Genomic DNA, 22,489 nt, shown 5'->3' with positions numbered 1-22,489 from the left:
ACACAGTGGGGAACATGACTACTGAGGATAAGGAAAAGACTGAGATTCCCAATGCCTTCTTTACATCTGTCTTTAATAGCCAGACCAGTTATCCTTGGGGTACTACACTGGAAGTCTGGGACAAGGAGCAGAAGAAACCCCTCACAGTTCAGGTGGAAACAGTTAGAGACCTGCTGCTTCACCTGGACTACCATAAGCCCATGGGGCCAGATGCAATCAACCCAAGGTGTTGAGGGAGCTGGTGGATGTTATGGCTGGGCTGCTTTCCACCATCTGTCAGCTGTCATGGTCAACCAGAGAGGTCCCAGATGACTGGAGACTTGCTAACATGACACCCATTTATAAGAAGGGTTGTAAGGAGGATTCGGGGAAATGCAGGCATGTCAGCTTGACCTCAGTGCCAGAGAAGGTGATGGAACAGGTCATCCTGAGTACAATCACACAGCATATGTGGGACAATCAGGGGATCAGGCCCAGTCAGCATGTGTTCATGAAAGGCAAATCCTGCCTGACCAACCTCATCTCCTTCTACGACTGGGTGACCCGGCTGGTGGATGAGGAAGAGGCTGATGATGTAGTCTACCTAGGCTTCAGCAAGGCCTTTGACAGGGTCTCCCCCAGTATTCTCCAGGAAAAGCTTGCAGCCCATGGCTTGAACACATACACTCTTTGCTGGGTTAAAAACTGGCTGGGTGGCTGGGCCCAGAGAGTGGTGGTGAACGGAGTGAAATTCAGCTGACGACCAGCCACCAGTGGTGTTCCCCAGGGGTCAGTGTTGGGGCCCATCCTCTTTAATATCTTTATGGATGACTTGGGTGAGGGAATTGAGAGCACCCTCAGCAAGTCTGCAGAGGACACCAAGCTGGGGGGAAGTGTTGACCTGCTGGAGGGTAGGGAGGCCCTGCAGGATCTGGACAGATGGGTCGATGGGCAGAGGCCAGTGGGATGAGGTTCACCATGGCTCAGTGCCGGGTGCTGCACTTTGGCCACAACAACCCCATGCAGCACAACAGGCTTGGGAGACAGAATGGCTGGAAAGCTGTGCAGAGGAAAAGGCTCTGGAGGTGTTGGTTGATGCTCAGTGTGCCCAGGTGGCCAAGAAGGCCAACGGCATCCTGGCTTGGATCAGGAATAGTTCAGCCAGCAGGATCAGGGAGGTGATCATCCCTGCTCTGGTGAGGCCTCACCTGGAGTACTGTGTTCAGTTTTGGGCCCCTCACTACAAGAAGGACATCGAGGCCCTGGAGCATGTCCAGAGAAGGGCTGCAAAGCTGGTGAGGGGTCTGGAACACAAGTCCTGTGAAGAGTGACTGAGGGAACTGGGGTTCTTTAGTCTGGAGAAGAGAAGGCTCAGGGGAGACGTTATTGCTCTCTACAACTGCCTGAAAGGAAAGTGTGGGGAGCTGGGGGTCAGCCTCTTCTTGCAGATAACTAGTGATTGGACAAGAGGGAATGGCATCAGGTTCAGTTTGGAAATGAGAGAACATTTCTTCTCAGAAAGAGTAGTCAGGCATTGGAATGGGTTGCCCAGGGAGGTGGTAGAGTCACCGTCCCTGGGGATGTTTAAGGAAAGGTTGGACGTGGTGCTTAGGGATGTGTTTTAGTGGATAACATTGGTGGTAGGGGGATGGTTGGACCGGATGATCTTGAAGGTCTTTTCCAATCTTAATGGTTCTGTGATTCTAGATCAGTTAAAATCCGTAAAATAGGTTTAGGCCAAACCAAAGTAAGCTGCTCTTCAATCAAGGGAGGCATTTGCTCTGTGTTTTTTTGCTGTTGGTGGTGGTGGTGGTTGTTGTTTTTTTGTTTGTTTGTTTTTATTAAGCTCTTCCCAAACATGGATGATTCGTTATGCTGAACTTACAGATCACTGAAATGCTCAACAGAAAGCTACCTTTTTGTTTTAAGTCAAAAATTCCACATAAGTGTTTCTTCAAGTTGCTAGGGAAATATTTCCTACCCTTCTGTCCCATTGGAGCTTCCTCTCCTTCACCACTTCCCTCTAAATTACTTACGTGTACTTTCTCAGGAGGTCATAGGGAATCAGTGACAGATTTCAAGTCTGCTATCTTAGCAGTTACGGTACATTAGAAACAGAGGCAAACCTTTTCAACATGGTTAGTGTGAGACATACTAGGGGGGACTGGTTTTTAGAAAACAGAGTATCCATGGTTTGAAAATCCAGACCTTTAAGAAATCCTGCTTTGCACACCGAAAGAAAAAAATTAAATTAAAAAGAAATGCAGAGACAAAAGCTCCAATTATCTGTGGAAGCAAAGGCCCACATATTTGTAGCCATTGCAAAGAGGGACACTTACAGTTCTCCAGTAAAGTAGAAAGCATTCCTGAGAGACCTGGAATGATATCAGATAGTTCTAGCATTATTATAAAAAATAATACATCAAAAAATGACAGGACTTTCATGTATTTGTTTTATTTTGCTCTGAGTTAGACCCAAAGCTTTAGAGACTGAAAGAGATCAACAGTAGTTATTAATAACATGTTTAACCTTTCAAAAAGCAATATACATCAGTTTTGTGTCAGAAAAGATAGAACACATAGTGGAGTGGATAAAAATTCAGCAGCAGTTTTCCAGGTAACCAGTACAATCCATTAATAATGTTGCCAGTTAAACTGATTTGATCCAATCATTTTAATAAAAATATTCATTACTCATCACTTGAATGCTCTTTGGAAATTTATAATTTTTGACTATTATTTCTAACCATCTTTTGAAGATGAAATAAAGCAGCATCTTCCTTTTCCGTGTCATTAGTGGGTTTTATGTCTTCATATTCAAAATCTGGGCTTTTTTTTTTTTTTCCATATTTACTAATACCAGTGATTTTGGAAGGGGCAGATTAGCATACTAATATGCAGGGAGCTAACACTGCAAAAATTAAACCTGTCACCATGACTGTTTACTCTTTCCCTTTTTTCATGTACTACCAATTGAGATCCAATGTCTCTCACAAGGTCAACCATCTGTTCACATTTCTGCACATAGATCCCACCTCAAGAGCTGTTTCTATTGCAATAAGTGAGTCAGCAATTTTGTGTTTTTTTTGAATACCTCGGAAATATTCAGTCATTTTTCAAGAAATCCTTCTTTTGTATTGTGCCTGAAGGAAGAGGTTTTTTGTTTGTTTTGTTTTCAAACTTGCACTGAAAAAGAATTAATGGTTATTAATAATTGCTCCTTCCATGCTTACTTCCAAAGACAGTTGCTATTGAAAATGTTGATGAACACAAACTACAGGACCAGAGCTGGCTGTCCTAGGACTTGTGGATCTCTTCAGGCACTGTTTATGGCAGATCCATCAGGTGAACATGTCCAGAAGTCCACATACATATCACCTACTAGCTACTTTAGTAAAACACAAGGAGTCACATTGATGTCAAAAGATCAGGATTGTTGTAACAGCTCAAGATGGTCACTGAGTTTTATCAGCTTCATTGATCCAAAGGCAGAAACAAAATTGTTTTGCTAATGCCAACATTTAAGAAGCTGCCTCTTGAAATAAAGTTTGGTTGGGAATGAGAGTGGAGTATACTACTTTACACCATCTTCAAAGGCTGTTATGAAATCATAGACCCCAAAGCAAATCGGATCTTTGAAGATGGTTCAGGTAAGGAGCGATGGTTTTTAATGCAACCCACCGTACAGAGTTTATATGAAAAGCAGGGCAACAAGAGGCAGTCATGGGCTGGGAGACCCCTCCGGAGCCCACCTGTCCCAGCACAGCAGGCATTTATTTAACCCACCTCCTGCCGAGCTCAGGGGGCTGTTACAGACCCCACGGGTCGCCCTGAGGAAGAGGAGGCAGCCGAGCTCCCCGAGCGCCCTTCCAGGAGCAGGCCGAGCCCCAGCGCTGGGGTGGCCCTGAGGGGAAATGGCGGACCCCGGCAGCCACCCGGGGGGCGGCGGCGGCCCCGGGGGCCGAGCGGATCCCGGCGGGGTGTGAGAGGGCGGCGGCCCCGCGGGGGAGAGGCGGTGAGGAGCGGGGCGGTGCCGGGCGGGCGGAGCCGGGCCGGGTCGGGCCGGGCCGGGCTGGGCTGAGCTGAAGCGAGCGAGCGAGCGAGCGGCTGGCGGTGGGAGAGCGGCACGGGCACGGCGGCGGCATGGCTTCGTCGCAAGGCAAGAACGAGCTGCGTTTTGCCGACTGGATGGCAGCCCTGCCCGACAGCATCCACGGCACGCCGCTCACCAACCTGGCCATCCCAGGTAAGGGCTGCCCGTGGGTCCCCCTGCCCGGGGCGGTGGGGAAATGGCGGCGGGGGTCTGCCGCGGGGGGACCCCCGACACCCCCCCAAGGGACGCGGTGCCCCGGCGGCGGCTGGCCCCTCACCCGGGACATCGTGGGGTCGGGGCCGGGGTCTCAGAGCCGGGCCAGAGCCGAAAACATGAGGAAATATATACATATATATATATATACATTTTTAAAAAGCATGTGGTGTTGCTGCCCGGGCTCCATCCCGGCCGCAGTTCCAGCGGCACCGCGGCATGCCGGCTGTGAACTCTGTCTCTCTCTCTCTTTCCTTCCCTCCTGGACTTTCGCATCCTATTCCTCAGGAAGATGAAAGCCGCGGCTGCACCCAGGCGGAGCAGGCGTCGCAGTCCAGAACGCTACCGGGCTGGGGCGGCCCTTGTGAGGGGCACCTCAGCTGCCAAACCTCTCCTCCACCACCCCGTCCCCTCCGCGATCCCCTCAGGAGCGGGGCTTCGGGGGTGCTGAGGTGTCTCCTAATCCCCCGTAGGAGAAATGCCCACTTCTTGCAAGTTTTGTGTAGCAGCTGCTTGCGGTTTGTAACACTGGTCAAAGAGGGTCCTAATATTTTAAGTCCCTAGAAATGTAGCAGCGTTTTTACTAGAGCGTGTCCTCAGTAGTTGCTCTGTTCAGTTGCAGGTGTGCTGTTTTAAAACGCTTCACACATCTCTTAGTCTCTTACAATTTATGCAAGCATTTTTACTTGCTACGGTATTTTATTTATTTATTATTACTGTTGGTTGAGAATATGGTGTAAAAACCTGCCCCTCCTCATCACAGGAAACCAGCATCTGTAACCGTAACTTGATGTATGTCCAGCCCTGCTGAAGCTGTAAAAACCCTTTGGTGTTAATAACTCTTCCACAACCCGTAGGCTATAGGATATTCTTACAGAATACTGCCTGTGATGTGGGGTGAGTTGGTTTGCATTCATTGGGTCTTTACAACTTCGATATATTGTTTAAGTCTTTTTCTTGGTTTTGAGATCGTGATCAAACTTACTTGTGTGAAACTGCTTAAGAAGTGCATCAACATTAACTGGTTTCCTTGGCCGAGGCTTTACTGGGGCATCTCTCACCAAGAGCTCACAGTTACTTTTTCATAGCCTTTTTGTAAAATACAGGGCAGGTTTTCACAGTAGACCTATCTCAGAGCTTTGGTGCAGCTTAGGCAGTAAATAATACAGGCTTTCAGACGTTTTATTAACATGTCCGAATTGTTTCTTAAAAAATAACCTCCTGCAGACTGTAAGTGCCAGTTAATGCCAGCATACCATTAAGCAGTGGGCAGGTTCTGCAGCCTTTAAGTGCATATTGTGACCCCTCATATTGACAGAAGGGTTTTCTTCTTGTAACAGTGATGCGTGCAATCTTGTCTTTTGTGAAATCAGCTTCGAAACTTCTATTACTTCTGTGGCATATGGGGAATACCTTTGAAGTTTGGCTGTCTGTTGACAGAAATTGACATAAACTTCATTTTTTTGTCTATTTTGCTTTTAAAATGCCATCTTTGGAAAAAAGCTGTCTGGGGCATGGGGAAGTACAGCTCACAAATTTGTCCGTATCAGAGCATGCCACACAGGCTCTGTGGGTATCAGTGCAGTTGAAGTAGTAGTATCTTCTGAAAGTAGATTTATTATCATGTTCAACATATGCAGCATGGAAATACACAATGTTAGTGCAAAGGCAAACCTGGCATTGATTTAATCCATCAAGAACAAATAATATTTTAAGACGTTAATAATGTTTGTTTGCAGGTTTCTTCCCACATGACCTCAGCCAAACATTAATGCTATATGTGTGTTATAGCTATAGCATAAGTAAGCATAGTATAGCTACAGCGTAAGTACTGCTACCCAAGTAGGTAATTTAAGGAGTGTGCAGAAGCAGAAACCTATTATGCCAGGTTTATAGTTTTAACATGAATTTTTAACTATTTTTGGAAACTAATTTTTCCAAATTTTCCATTACTGTCTTAATGCAGTCATAGAATTATTGCTATATCTTGTAAATAGCATTTTCTCTACATTTATTTTCTTTTCCATACCAAAAGAAGTAAACAGTAATTTATTTATTTTTTTTTAGCAGGATATAATTTTTACTTGCAGCAGAAGGAATACTGAATTTCAACTTAATCCAGCCAGATAGAATTCAGTTCAGGAGCCTGAGTAACAGTCCAACACTAACCTCAAGAAAACCAAAGTATTAGCTTGAAAATATTAGAATGAATTTTCCAAATGGATGTATGGATTCCAAATTGATCCAATACGGATGAAGTCCCTGTATATTAGGGAAAAATGTTGTTTTATTAAAAGTGATCGGTACATTTCTTATTGTTCAGAGGCAGTACCTTGAACTGAGGTGATGCTCTGTTTGCACTAGCATGCATGCAGTACTTCAGCTCTTGCAGAAGAGAAACACCAAAAATGTAGCATTTTCTCATGATGGTATTTGAACAATTCTGTTGAAGGTAGTGCTTGTATTATGTTTAAAAACATGATAGATCACACATAATCTTTTTGTTTGTTTGTTTGTTTTGTTTTAATGGTCAGTTAAGCTTATGCAAGTACAAATATATACTGTTTATCAACACTTAAGCTTCTATAGTGTTGGATTTTGTCAGTATACCAGTAAATCCATTCACTCGTTTCACTCTCTGCACCTCAGGCCAAGATTTTTTTTGTGAGATGAGGAATGCAATAGAGTATGCAGAGATCCCTAACACTAGTGTTGTGTCAGCTTTATCTGTCAAACTTTTCCATTTGGATTTTTTCCAAATATGAGGATGGTTCCGTATACCATGGTGTTTCCTTTGGTTCTGCTGGCTGTATCTGTGCTCTCTTGTACTGCAAATGGCAGATTTTTTATGAAATGAAGGATACCAGTAACAACTAATGGTATGCGCTATGTAGAAACAACAAAATCTCTTAGCTACCAGGAAATAATACCATGCATATTTAATCTTCTATTGCTATGACAATTAGAACAATGAAGGGATATATTCAGCCCTAGGTGTGTGTTTCCTAGTGCTTGTAAACTCCCTCGTATGTTAAAAGATCTGCCTGGCTGAAGACGTAACAGAGTGGTTAAGGAAAAGGTGGAGGATTGTGGGTTGCTGCTTGGTTGGCTGCAGGGGTGTTCTGTGGTCGTCAGTAAGGTGTAGTATTGTTGAATGCTTGTGCCTATTTGACCAGGGTAACAAATAGCTTTCTGTAGATAATGTAGATTTATAGAACTGAAATCTTTAGCCCCCCAAATTGAGGATAGAAGGCAAAGTATACAGAGTCTGTTCTGCTGTAGTAATGCTCGCTTCTTAATCCAGGTTGAGGACATGAGCTATGTGCAATGCAGTAAAATAGACGTCAGTAGGCAGCATTTCCTTATGAATTGACCCACTTACTGATCAATTAACTTTATCTTATTGACAGTCTGGAAATATGTATATAGTTTTACGAGTCTGAAATTTTTATAGAAATCATGTCTAATATATGTTACCTTTTCCCATAGTGCTGATATTCCAGGCTTCTGAGATAGTCTTTAAGAATAATTTACAATGGAAGAAAGTGTTTTCCTTCCCCAAGTAGGTGCTTGCCTAAGATCAGCTTTATGAGCAATTCTGATGTGTGCTAGGGATGTGGCTATTGTTCATGTAGTGCAGATAAAACCTTCTGAATGAATTTAAGACCCCAAATACCTCTTGAGTGCCTCATTTTGAGAGCTGGGAGTCTTCAAGCATTTGTTTCTTATGCGTTTTGTGATTTCTTTGAGTAAATGAAACCTTTGGCCTCAGCGTGTGCTCTTGTTGCCTTAGGATTCACTGTGAGCAATGCAATTCTCAGTGAAAATTATTTTCACAGTGATACCAGCTTGGCAGCAGCATTTGCTCAATGTTACTTCCTTAGGAGGAATGCACAGGATCTGAAGAGCATCTTTTTTTTCTCAGATGGGATTTTTTTTTTTCTGTTTTGACCTATAAAGCTCTTTGTTCATCGTCCAGAAAGCAATTACTAGACACAGCAGAGCTAAAGTTGGCTCACTTTAAATGAGAAGGAGCCTTTGGCAGGTAGATTTTTTTTTTTTAATGCTACCCAAATTTAGAAAGAGGCTCAGAGACTTGAAATTTGTATTCCCTACTCTCCCACCATCATCATGCTTTGACAAGAAAAAGCGAGACCTCACAAAGAATCATGTTATAAGAAGGGACGATGTCTGTCAGTGTTGAAGATTTTTAGTAAGTGTACTAAGGTATGGGAGATAGTGCCAGGAGACCCAGGAGAAGCATGTATGTTGTAACCGCAATATTTTAGCCATTTGTGAATGACAGCACTGCTGAAGTAATATAGCAGCTCTTTCCCTAATGATACTTTAAATTCCTGTCTTTCATTGTAATATCTTGCAGATGTTTTGAGTGATTACTTCTTGGGCGGACAATTCTCATTTTCAGCCCCATGGGGAACTTCTTTCATCTTTAAAAGGGCTAAAAATACTTCCTTGTCGGTTACATACACGACATTTTCACTTTTTAAGTGTTACTAGGGAGCTCTTTTAATTTTGAGCCTGAAGAGCCAATAAATTGGATTACTTTGGAGTCAAGAGTGATGTATTTGGGAAGTATCTGGGACCTGTTTCATCCTTATCTGTCCACTAGTGGTCAACGGAGTACCTCTTTGCTTTCCAGGATCTGTACAAAATTACTTCTGCTTAGAACTGGGAACTAATACTGCAGGTAACCTTATAACTAAGCTTACAGTGCAATATAAGGCACTTAGCTTTTCGCCTAGCCATGAAAGTCTAGAAGAACTCCTTCCAGTGCACCCTCTGTTCTATTTCAGTGTTCTTCTATCTGAAATAAGTACTTTACACTTTATTTTCTGGTCTGAAAATGAAGATCATCGTAATTGACATTCCTGACTTTTTTTCTTTCCCTTTGGTAGCTATTTTCTTGGTAATGAGCTTTTTTTCATCATTTACTGTATGATGAAAACCTCTCACTGGCCTTGCACATGCTAATAGGTTATTACCAGTCTTTTCAGAAATATTTCTGTGACACAGTTTCTTGTAGAATTCACCATTAATTCACTCTGCCATGATGTGTTTCTAGTATGCAGAGAATGAGGCTGTATGGTTCCTCTTACTGCCATAGAAAACGGGCAATTCAGGCCCTTAAGTTACCTGCCCATCTAATACAAGAAATAGTTTGAAACCCTTTTTCTCGGTTTCCCAGCAGGAGTTTCTTATTTAATAAAGCAGTCTCCTCTGCCTTAGTTCCCGCAGAGCTGGCTTCTTCTCTGACCCTCCTAGCATCCCACTATGTTGTCAGGTGCAGCAGAGGAAAAGGCTGCATTGCCATCTGGAATTATTCCTTTCTTTCCACCTCACTGAATTTGTTTCATTTCATCTCTTGGCTGAAAACTTCCTTCCTCTTCTGTCTGTGTATCAGAACTGCACTTCTAACAATTTTTAACTCTGTAAATGTTTTATATTTGGTAAGTTTCTGCAGTTCTTACTGCATTGCAACTTGTTCTGTATCTTTCATATGAAATGATACTGCCTTGCATATGCTCAGACATGCTCAAACATGCAAATAATTAAAAACATAGGTGCAAAGCAGATCAAGTAATGAAAACACAACTTTAAGTAGAGGGTTTAGCCATTAACAGTGGGCTTATTGTATTTAAAAGGAAATCCGCAATTTCTGGAACTCCCCTGCAGATAGAGATTAACTATATTACTAAATCCAAAAAGTATTTATTAAAGATCAATACCTATTTCTAATATATCTGTAATCAATATCTAACTAACATTTTAGCAAATAGCAGAACTGTTAGCAGTCTCTTCAAAGATCAGAACAGGGAGAATAGGGTTTATACCCATACATATCCATTCACCAGAGCTTTCAGTACTGTACAGAATCCTTCTGGACCAAATTTCCAGCATACAGCTAGACGAATGCATAACATGATGGGTAAACAATTGGCTGATGGGTTGGGCTCACGGGGTTCTAGTAAAGGGGGTTACATCAGGCTGGTGGACATTCACCAGTGGGGTTTCCCAGGGACCATTTTGGGTCCAGTTCTCTTCAATGTTTTCATGACTGACTTGGATGCAGGATTTGAAGGTATACTGAGTAAGTTTGCAGATGATACAAAATTGGGAGGAGCTGCTGACTCCCTCAAGGGTGCAGAGGCCTTGCAGAGAGATCTTGGCAAATGAGAGGGCTGGGTGATCACCAGCAATATGAAGTTTAACATGAGAAGTGCTAGATTCTGCACCTGGGATGTAACAGCCCTGGCTGTATACATACAGCCAGAGTGAGGGATGAGAGGCTGGAGAGCAGCCCCACAGAAAGTGATGTTTGGCTTTATAGCAAGTTGATTGTGATCCAGCAGTGTGCCCTGGCAGCCAGGAGAGCCAGGAGAGCCCTGGGGTGCATCAGGCATGGCATTGCTAGCTTGTCGAGGGAAGGGATTGTCCTGCTCTGCTCTGTGCTGGTGCAGCCTCACCTCGAGTACTGTGTGCAGTTTGGCTGACACACGGCAAGAAGGACATAAAACTGTTAGAGAGTGTCCAAAGGAGGACTACAGAGATGGTGGAGGGTCTAGAGTGCAAGGTGTGTGGAGGAGCAGCTGAGGTCCCTTGGTTTATTCAGCCCAGAGCAGAGCAGGCTGAGGGGAGGCCTCATGGCGGCCTGCAGCTCCCTCACGAGGGGAGCGGAGGGGCAGGCGCTGAGCTCTGCTCTCTGGGGACAGCGACAGGACCCGAGGGAACGGCATGGAGCTGGGACAGGGGAGGGTCAGGCTGGGGGTTAGGGAAAGGTTCTGCACCCAGAGGGTGGTCGGGCACTGGGACAGGCTCCCCAGGGCAGTGGTCACAGCACTGAGCCTGTCCGAGTTCAAGAAGCATTTAGACAATGCTCTCAGACACATGGTCTGATTTTTGGGTGGTCCTGTGTGGAGCCAGGAGCGGGACTTGGTAATCCTTCAGAGTCCCTTCCAACTCGGGTTATTGTGTGATTTTATGATCTTGTTACTTCAAAGTAGGTATAAATGATAGGTGCTTAGTTTGTGAGCATATCTGCTTGTGCAGTCTTTACAGTCTATGGGACACTGCAGGTAATATACTTTGGAAGAAAGAAGATTCAAAATCTGAAAGTTTGGTTTTTAATTTAAACTTTTGCAACTTTGAATGTGTTTTCGTTTGACCTGTGGTAGCATATGTTGGTTTAATCTTATTCCATTATTTTGAACAGCTCTATATTATAAACTGATAACTGTATGGAAGTACTGAAATGCCGGGGTAGGGATAAATCAATGTAAACAAATGCATTATTTTCCCTTTTCAAGTAGCCTGCCAAAAATTGGAATCACTAGAGGTTTCCTCTAGGGGGATTTCAGTGATGAATAGTTTGTGTGCTTATTTTCATGTATATATGCTTGTGATGGAAAACTGTACTGGTGCTGCTTATGTTTGCACGGCTAGACCAACTGAGGTCATATTTCACACCTTTGTAGTAAGGGTTAGGTTTCTTTGTTCAGTATAGGTAGGTAGCAAAGAGGTAGTTTGTGCTAAAAGTGGCTGGATAATCTGGAGCTCTGAAATAGTGTTGTGGGGTTTTTATCTACTTTTGACAGTAAAAATATAGAATTGCAGTTTATAACAATAGTAACCCCTCCCTAAATTGTCATCCATCCAAAATGCATGAAGCAAAGCTGAGCGTCTTTTTTCCCTAGGAGATGAATGCCTGGTAGATACCATGCTGAAAGGTGCTGAGTGCTGCCAGCTCCAGTGGGAGCTGAGGGTACGCGGTCTTTCATCAGCTCAAGCCCAAGTGTTCTGAAAGGATCTTTTTGTAGTGTTCCTAATGTACCAAAATGTCATATTGACTTAAAAGGTGTTTCTCTTGGGGTGAAATGTAATATATTCTGTTTTCTTCTTTTGGAAGTACAGATTCTGTTTTTTCCTGTCTAGAATAAAACTGTGTCATGGTTTCCACCATGATCTAAAACAAATCACTGGAATGTTTTTCAGATGCTTTTCTGTCTTTTAAAATGTCCCTGTTCCTATTAAATAAAGTTTGATCTTTTCTCCATCTATTCTTTCATCTGTTTAGCTTGCATACCCAGTGCTTAAATGCTTCATCTTAGTGTTTCAACTATGGAACAAAGTACTCCAGAATACTTGGAATAAGGGAAAGGGAGGGAAGGAAACAACAGACATCCTTAGCTATGGTTCCAGACTTGGCTCCCTTCTGTGACGCTTGGGATGTCTCAGGTGATTGGGGATGTATGACAAACTACTGCTACAAAGGTGAAAACCTATCCAGGAAGTTTACTGGATTATAAATTTTGCTAGTGATTTGAAAAAGCCAGGATAAAGGGCATTGAGCTAACCTCACCTTTAAATAACTTCCACAGCTGCTTTTTTAACGAAATGAAGCACAGTGAGATGAGTAGTGTACTTTCTCTTTCTCTTTGTTGTGTTATCATCCACAATGTATTCGTGTTTTTTGTTTTTTTCATATTTTTCCCTTTAAATCTTATTAAACATTTGGCAACTACTTATAGTTTGGTAGCCATGCAACTTGCTTTTTTAACTACAAAAGGGTTATGTTGTGGCTTAACCTGACAGGCAGCTCAGTACCACAAGACTGCTCACTCATGCTACCTGGGTGCGATGAGGGAGAGAATCGAAGAGGTAAAAGTGTGAGAACTCATGGGCTGAGACAAGGCCAGCTTACCAGATGAAGCAAAGGCCATGTGTTCAGGCAGAGCAAACCAAGGAACCCCCTCGCTGCTTCCCATCAGCAGGAGGTGCTCAGCCCCTCCAGGACAGCAGGGCTCACCACCCATAGTGGTTTCTTGGGCAGACAAACGCCATCACCCCGAACATTCCCCCTTCCTCCTTTGTTCCCCCAGGTTTTATGGCCGAGCATGGCACTACACGGTGTGGGACACCCCTCTGGCCAGCCTGGGCCAGCTGTCCTGGCCCTGTCCTCTCCCAGCTCCTGATGCACCCCCAGCCCCTCATCACTGGCAGGGCAGCATGAGGAGCTGAAATGCCCTGGGCTCCGTGCAAACACTGTTTGGCAACAACTAACACATCGGTGTGTTATCACCACTGTATTCATCAAAAATCCAAAACATAGCATCATACAAGCCTCTGTGAAGCAAATTAACTCAATCCCAGCCAAACCCATGACAGATTGCTAAACTGGGACTTAAGTGAGAGCATTTAATACATGAGAATTGTATAGCATTATACAATCAGGCTGTTGGTTTACTGCCTGAAAATGTTTTAGTTTGTGTTTACTAAATACTTCTGGTAAAATTGTATATTCCTCAAAAATGAATTGCAAACGTGTGTGCATGGTCATACCAAAGCCAATCATTGAACCATAGAATAACACGAGTTGGAAGGGACCCATAAGGATCATTGAGTCCAACTCCTGGCACCACATGGGTCTACACAAAATTTTAGACCATGTGATGAAGAGCACAGTCCAAACACTTCTTAAGCTCAACAGGCTTGGTGCAATGACTGTGTCCCTGGGGAGCCTGTTCCAGTGTGTGACAGCCCTCTCAGTGAAGAATGTCTTCCTGATGTCTAGCCTAAACTTCCCCTGTTGCAGCTTGACACCATTCCCTCCTGTCCTACCACTGGTCACTATAGGGAATAGATCAGTGCCTTCCCCTCCACTCCCCCTCGCAAGGAAGCTGTAGACCGCAGTGAGGTCTTCCTCCTTTTCCAAGCTGAACAGGCCCAGTGACCTCAGCCGCTCCTCATATGTCTTCCCCTCTACTCCCTTCACCATCTTAGTAGCCTTCAAATGATATGTTCAGAAGATGTACTAACCAGAGAACAACTGGAATTGTCTTCTGATGTTTCACTCTGGTGTCTGCCATTAAAATGTAAAGAAGGTATGGAGAAGTTTTAGCTTTTATTATCTGTGATGGTGCTGTATGATCTTACATAAGCTGTCAACAATCTCTATTGTCTTTTCCAGTGTAGACTAGGGCTACAGGAAGGCTACTCAAGAAGGTTACTGGTGTTATGCTCCGTGGGATGTGGAACAATTCACTCATCCCTAAACAGTTTTATAGGAGAAAGTATTTTTTTTTTCTATTTGTGAATCATTAGTCAGTGCACTGGGGGGAGCTGGGGCTGGATGAGGCTATACATGGTCAGAAATTCTTGTTATCCACAAAACAAGGGAGGAGGGTGCTGACTGAAAGTTCTCCTGGAGGCAAAGATCTGACTTGCACACCACATCTGCTATTTAATGTCCATTCATCTCCGTATCCAGCTGCAGTGAACAGCGTGTTTGGGGGTTGCATCATTGGATCCCCAGAACCTCCTGTCCACAGATGTGCACTGGAGGTGGCTTTGCTCCCTGCCTGTGTGTAACAGGCCTCCAAGTACAATGCCAGAGTCAAGAGCATAGATTTTGGTCAAATGACTGTGTGCTTAAATTCAGGATTATTTAGGGCATTTAAGTATGTGAATATAAATCTGGAATTTTCTCTTCCAGGCAGTGTTTTCTGGTGTTTTGTGGTTTCTGTTTTTTTCTTTGTAATACTACAACCTTTTCTCTGATTTGCCTCATCATCTCTAGAGCTGAAATGGAGGCTGTTGCAGTGCCACGGAGATGCTTAGTTTTGATTAACTTTAATCTGCAAAACATAGCTCAATTCGAATTCTGGCTTACCCTACTTACAATACACAATTGACAGCCTTTACCTTTTCCAGTAGGAGAGGTTGTCTCAAATTAGTCCTGTCTGTGCTGGGAAGACGAAGTGCGTGTATTTTGACCTTCCAGCCCATGCTTCAGAGCTTATCTAGTAGTGCAGGCTTTTGCTGCAAGAGGGAGTTGGACTCGTGCCGTCAGCTAAGTGTTATTTAGGACATGTGCCTAGTGAGTGTTTTGAAAAACATATTTTATAAGTTGACAATAAATAAGTAGAAATCAAGCCAGCCTCAGTACTTTTTGGATGTAGCTGTCTTACAGGGGAAACAAGCCAAGGGACACTGAAGGACATGAACAGTGCATGTGCAATTGAATGCTGTTGTTTCTAGTGTGTAAGAAGCAGGAAACACTTTGGCAATCACAGTGTATAATATGGAGAACGCTGGTTATTTTTCTAAGGTCAGTTTTAATGAAGTGGCTGTTAGTGATGCAGCCTCTTCTGGATGGAAATAGCATGACTATGAACTGATAAAAACAGCCACTGAGTTGTTTGAGAGCTCAGGATGGTGTGGTGGTAGTAATGAGGAGACGTGTTTTGCTTTTGACCCATTCTGCGCTTGGCCCTGTTGGGTCCCTCTGCTTTGTGGTGACTGGAACAAGTCGCTAAAAGATTTGTCTGGTTCGTCCTATGATTGAAGTCCGTAGCTGCTGGGAAGTGTACTGTCTACAGCACAGAACTACTAGTTTGCTTTGAGGCTGCATTCTTTACAGAACCAGGAATAATCTCTGGCTTTGGAAAGGGACTTCCAAAGTGTTGCAGGAGTGCGCTATTTGTATACAAACAAATAGACTTAATGAGGATCAAACTGAGCTGGGGTTATGTGGCCATGCGTAACACAAGACTTAGAACTGCTCTGCCGAGTGAAACCCACTGTGTGGTTGGCTTAGGGTACTGACTTTGCCATCTTCTGTGGCCTGTGACCATTACTCTTCTGGCCTGTGCATTTCTTGGAGCAGAAGGTGGCATCCAGATTATGTCGTATAATCCTTGATGGGATTTTTTTTTTTTTTTTTTTCTTTTTTTTTTTTCTTTCAAGGGATTGCCATGTCCCTTAGACTGTGACTAAGGTTCAGTCAGAGTCTTTCCCTATTCCCCTTGGCCATTGGAGAATGCAGGGTTTGCAAGACCATGAGGAGAGGACACAAGGCTTTGTGACATTGCAGATCAGTGATGGGAGAGCTTAACTGAGACAAGAGGGGTTGGAGAGAAGTTTGGTTCCTTGCCTCTGCAACTGCTTAGGTTTTTGACGGTAAATAGATGCTGGAAATAGTGACAGAAAGTGGGCTGGGAGCAGCAGCTGCAACCTGAGGTCCTCCACAGCTGAGCGTGGCTGTGTGACAGTGATGGAGGTCTTGTTTGTGGTCTCCTGGAGCCAGAGAATCACTGACTGGTGCAGACTTGGAGGGGGAAGTCTGGAAGTTGTCCTCTTTGTTCCACCAATGCTCAGCAGCTTCTGGCTGCTTACAGTTCACACAAATGAACATTCCCCAGCTTTGGAGGAGGAAAGCATCTTTCTGAATCTCATGCATTGTGCTGTTTACCCTAGAGGGACTAACATTTGTGGTGGCATATGTCCAGTCCAGCCTGCTTCTCAGGTCTGCAGGCAACAATAGGCCACCACTGTAATGTTCAGAACTGGATTTTATCTTTCTTTGGCATTACTTCCCCAGATGTGCCAAGAGATAAGGTTTCTTAATCCTCAAAACACCTTTGTCAGAGTGAAATAGCTTGAATTTTATCACAAAGAGGTGGTGGTGGTGTTTTGTTGTCATTTTAAGCTTTTAATAATAAGTGCTTTCATATTTTGAATAGCACTCAGAAGTGCTGATAAACAAACAAACTTAGTGCATTGAAAGCAACTTCTGAGTCAAGTGGGAGATAATGCCCTTTCCTTTCAAAATTACTGTTGTCTACAAAAGTATCTGTTCCTGGAACACAGAAGCACGGAAGGTAAATGCAAACTGTTTTGCATTGAGCATTCATCTATTATTTTATTAAGTGTGCAGTATGAACCGAAGATGCTTTGTTAGAGGATATGTAAAGCAAGTGGAATATGGAGGCACATTTTTCTAACACACAAATCCTTTAAATATAAATGGGGGGAGTCTAGCAGTCATGTCTCTCAAACTTGAATAATAAATTGTGAACACTGTGTTAATCTAGGAAGCAAATTAATGCATTTTCAAAGCTTCCACCAATGTATGAGTAAACCAGGAAAGGCTGTCTGGAGGGAGGGAAGCAAATCTTATACTCAACGTAAGTTTTTTGCTGGAGTTCAAGCCATTTCATAGGTAAGTTTGTTTGGTTTGGTTTTGGATGTTTGGTTGGATAATAGAATTTACCAGCTGCTAGGACAAATTTTGAAATCACTGCTGCTGGTGGGCCTAGTTTTTCACTACTGTGTACCATGTGTTGTAAGTTCAGAACTGTACAAAATGCCACTAAATCAGAGCAATTACTCTGTATTTTTACCTCATGTGGTGTATTTAGCAATGTGGTAGGGAACAGAGTCTCTCTTGGTTAGCTCTTGACGAATAAATTGCTCTAAGCAGCTTAAGAAAGCAATGCTGATTAGGTGATGGACTTAAATGTGACCCTGTTAAAATACCCAATGCAACTTATTTGTCAGAGGGATGAGTACCAGCTTACGTTGCTTCCAGTCTCCAACTGAACCATTATCAAATAGCTACATGAAAGGAAAAATAATCTGTCTTCAAAGTGCTGGAGGATTTCAAAAGCTTTATAACTTAGCCTTATCCAGAAATTCATTGTCTTTCATTATGACCTAAATATAAATTAAGGGAAAACTAGAACAGAAAAGCAGGATTTGGGATCTTACCTACTGCATTGTTAAAGTCAACTGGCAGATGCCCTGCAATGACTAATGGTGCTAAATCAGGCCTTTGGTTTGTTGTTGTAGTGGGTTAAGGAATGTACAGAAGAGAAGGAAGTCACACGTAATGTAATCCTTGTTTGAGACAATGTGTTCCTGAAATATCAGTAAGTATACTTTGGATTTGGTCTGCTCCTTAATGGTGAATGAAGCCAGTTCGCCTTTCACAGACTTGCTGTGTTTTACTGTAAGGAAATATATGAGGCTTTCAAATGCTTTAATGTTTACTTATAGTAACCTGTTAACATGTAGGCAGCAATATTTCAAAACAAGCTAGCTTATTTTCAAAGCCTTCACATAGCTTTTCAGGTGTTCATATGTCTAAGTCCAAGGAACTCTTGGGACAGGTTGAGGTTATAACTTCTGGTTTTGTCTCCAGTCCAAATGTAGTGAGTACAGAGGGATTGAGATAGAAACAGAAATATAGAAACAGAAAGTATTTTCCAAGAAAGGGTTTTAAAATGTCCATAGTGTATCTGAGGCAGTGTATGGTTGTTTCATGATAGCAGTATTGGTCTGTTTTCTGAAGCCCTGAAATACAAGGATGTTTATTTTTTCTTTTGAGCACCGTCTTCCAGAAAATCAATCCTTTTGCTTTGATCTCTGTTTGATCTCTGATCTTGATGGGATTGTTGTGCAATGGCACTTGGTGTGGGATAATTTGAAACTAAGTAGTTTAAATATTTAAGTTTTGATGTGCAAGGGGAGAAGAGCAGCTGTCAGAAACAGCATGTAGATTTGTGTATCGAAGCTAGGGATTTTTGGAATTTTGATGTCTAGACTGGTGCTGAGAAAAGCAGTGGAGATCCTTCAGATACTTGGTGGTGTGGCTCAGCAAGGACAGGGCATCTCACTTCTGGCTTTTATTGATGCTTCCAAAGCAAGGTGTGAGATCAGATTTGGTAAAGGGGACTTACAGTCTGACATGTACTTAAAACTTGTCTAAAAGAAACAGAACTTGAACAGCGTGTCTATCACTTATCCATCTCTGCATCCTCAGTACTGAAGACAGATTGTGAAGGTTCATATCCTGTGTTATGGCAGGACTTTTTCTACGCTTCACAGAGCCAGAAAGCTAAATGGATTGTTTAAAATGGGGAGCTGAAGCAAGAGAGGAAGCAAACCCAAATTTTATAATCTTGATGTAGTGACTTAGCCTTTGAGCCATGCTGTTTCCTGAAGAGTAGTGTAATTCAAAATGGATGCATTCTGCTCTGACAGTAAGTTTCAGCTATGATAGAGGACAAAGGGGTATCCAAAGCTTCTCATTGCAGACATCACATTAGAAGTTGATGTTTTGTATGTGAGACTTGTGTGGTTTGTGCTTCATAGAATTGTTAAAGTTGGAAAAGACCTCCCAGACCACCTGGTCCAACCATCCCCCTACCACCAATGTCACCCACTAAACCATGTCCCTAAGCACCATGTCCAATCTTTCCTTAAACATCCCCAGGGACGGTGACTCCACCACCTCCCTGGGCAACCCTTCCCAATGCCTGACTACTCTTTCTGAGAAGAAATGGCTCCTCATTTCCAACTGAACCTCCCCTGGCACAACTTGAGGCCACTCCCTCTGGTCCTGTCACTAGTTATCTGCAAGAAGAGGTGGAACCCCAGCTCCCCACACCTTCTTTCAGGGAGTTATAGAGAGCAATAAGGTCTCCCCTGAGATGTACATTACATCAGTGAGGAAAGGAAGCATTTCTTGCAGGAGAGTGTCACAAGTTCACTGGTCACCAAGGAGCATGATGGCATGCAGAGCAATAGGTTGTACTGCCTGCCTTGGGGGATCTCTGAAGAGGAAGACCAGTCCAAGGCAAGCAGGCTAGAAGGGGAACCAACAAAGCCAAGGTTCCTGGCCTCATTTGAAAACCAAAGAGAGCATTACAGTAACCTCAGCTAAATAGCAGGTTTGCAAGGTCTGGAGAGAAGGAGCTGGCCAGCCAGCAATGGTCGTGCCTACTCTCTGTGGGAGTCATGTGCCCACACTGCCTGGTTTGTTATGTTTTTCATGGGGCCATCCAGCAGCACTTCTCTCCTTCTCTGCAGGTGAATCATATCTGGTTTGTTTTATCCACAGTCCTATGTCCCTCACACAAAGTTTCTGAGTGTGGGGTTTGTCTTCTGAAATGGAAATAGTTGAGGAAATTGTGCATCACTGTAGTCTTTGATATAAGCTGTTGCTGAGGAGTGGGACAAGATGTGAGCACTCAGAAGCCTCTTGCACTGTCTGAAAGCTTGGAGGCACGAGTAGTTTCACCTATTCATCCAAAACCGTGCAAGAGACAAAAGACAATATAGTAAGTTGAAAGGGGAATAAATATACTGTGGGCTGGAGGGATGAGTACAAGCAATTTAGGTTATTTCAAAACAATTTTTTGTTAGCCCTCAGTCAGCAGAGATGCATCTGGGTGACTTCTCGGGCACTGCAGAAGATGGAATAACCCAGGGAGGTTGTTTGCACTCTCCTTGTCCGTCTCACTGATGCTGCGTATGTCGCTGTGTAAGACAACTGTAAATACCTGTTACCATCTCTCACAGATTCACAAAGAGAAAGAGATTATAACAGAGGGAAGGTAGACTGCTGCTGTGTTCACGTGTTAAATTTGTTGTATCAGCCTGGGGTATCGTCATGCTCTTTCACTGAAGCATGATAAAGAAACTGAATTTCTGAGAATGCCGAGTCCCAATCTGCTCCTAAACCCAGGGGCTTCCACGCAGATTAGAATGTGAATGCTGCCAGATTCATCTCCATCTTTTCAAAGCATTGTTTCAGAAAGCATGTGGAGTGCAATCCAGGAGTGGTTTGCTGACTGATTTTGCTTCTAAGACTTGAGCAAACGCAAAGGAAAACATACCCTCAGAAAGAGGGGGCACAGGCATTACACTGTTACTAGGAAAATAAGTAAAAATTGCAATAACCAAAATGATAATTTACTGCTAAAGAAAAAGGATATAACAGCTACTTCAGCAGATTCTGACATCATATCTGGGCTCTGAAAAGACTGATTTATTTCTGTCATTCTTAAGTATGTTCTGAAAATACATATTGTTGTGATATCCCTATCCTTTAAATTTTACCCTCAGGATCTCTATTTGGAAAAAACTTCCTGTATACTGTTGCAGCACAGACCTTTCTTGCAAAAATAAATAAATAAAGCAACAGCACTTGCTGTAGAGAAGTTAAAGTAAAATGAGTGTTAAACCATACAGAAATAGGGTTTATGTGTGCTCCTAGCAGGACGAGGCTCTGTTCAGAAGATTTGGCACAGAGACTGAGTTATTTTGCAGTATTCAAATATTCCTTGAGTGCCAAGCTAGGATATTTAAAGTGAAAGATATTGAGGGAAGATGTCTTTATAGCTGCCAAGTTTAAATAAGTATATGGAACTGGTGAGGGCCCAAAGTGATGTTTGCCAGTAGGGTGGTTGTTGTTGCCACGTGCATCTCAACAGTGAATTTGTGTTTTAAGCTTGAAGTATGTTTTGAGCGTGGAACTGATTGATGGCCTTAGGGGAAAAAAACCAAAATACCCATAGGTTAAAACTTTTTACTGTTGTGTTCTGTATATGTATATCTTGGTAGCAGTGCTTGTATCCAGTTGGTTTGAAAAGCTTTCAGATGAAGACAGCACTAACTTAGTGATATTGAGTTCTGGGCAGGGCTGTTTTTTCACTACTAAAATGGCTGGGTCTTGTTTCATTTAGTGTTTTTCATTAATAAGCTAGATGAGAACAAGCTCGTTATTGAAATACAGGGGTAATAATAGTTGAACGAGGAAAACATTACCCCATACTGCACCACAGTAAGATGAACTTCACTTGGTTAAAAATAAACTAATAGGTTGGGGCTGGACAGCAGAATAATTTTAAAGTTACTGGGCAGAAGAGGGACTTATGTCGTAATTCTGGAAGAGATCTGTAGGGGAATGATGGCTGTGATTTTAACACATGAGGCAGCAGGGAAGAAATTGCCATTGCAGGTCTCAGCTGCGTACTCTGAAGCATTGTGTTTATGATGAAGATGCCTGTATGATGCTGCTGTAAATGCAGTATTGTATTTGCTGTTACTAAAAATAAAGGCAGAAATGGAAGCTGAAAGTAAAGTGACAAAACCCTTAATCGTGCCTCAGTGCAAGGAGAGGGAGTGAAGTAGTAAAATTGCAAGGACAATACACAGATACAACTCTGGAAATAGCACTGAGATGGGTAAGAGGTAACAATGACAGGAAAATACGTTGTTGGTGGATTAACGTACTACATGATTCAGAAAAAATAAATGAGGTATGATCCCCCTGAACTCCTTTAAACTTGGGTCACAAAGTCTGCCTTGCTGTTAAACACGAATTTACATACTACCAGGTAAGTGCCCAGCCTGACACCACAAACACACTTTTCCCATCCTTTACTCATCGTCAGAAAACACGAGTTAAAATGTGGTGTTTTTCAACCAAACTCAGTTGAAGTAATGAGCTGTAAATCACGATAATCCATATATAAAAACTAGCGGGCTTCTGCAGGATCAAGTTTACACAGTCTTTTTGAGGCTGCAGCTTGGTATGTCTTCACCATCACCTCTAGCTAT

At 43.0% G+C, this 22,489-nt stretch overlaps 1 protein-coding gene across 1 annotated transcript in view; it reads left to right on the top strand.

Annotated features, from left to right (window-relative positions):
- The first annotated feature begins 4,022 nt into the window (after window positions 1-4,022).
- PLCXD3 (phosphatidylinositol specific phospholipase C X domain containing 3) overlaps window positions 4,023-22,489 on the top strand; it is a 92,583-nt gene continuing 74,116 nt past the window's right edge. The window contains exon 1 of the mRNA XM_035309755.1: window positions 4,023-4,225. Within this exon, the coding sequence (XP_035165646.1) occupies window positions 4,123-4,225 (103 nt within the window). The 5' untranslated portion in view covers window positions 4,023-4,122. The remainder of the gene's footprint in view (window positions 4,226-22,489) is intronic.

This window comes from Oxyura jamaicensis, chromosome Z, assembly GCF_011077185.1.
Source record: "Oxyura jamaicensis isolate SHBP4307 breed ruddy duck chromosome Z, BPBGC_Ojam_1.0, whole genome shotgun sequence".
Taxonomy (NCBI): domain Eukaryota; kingdom Metazoa; phylum Chordata; class Aves; order Anseriformes; family Anatidae; genus Oxyura; species Oxyura jamaicensis.
This window is presented reverse-complemented; position numbering and strand designations above follow the sequence as displayed.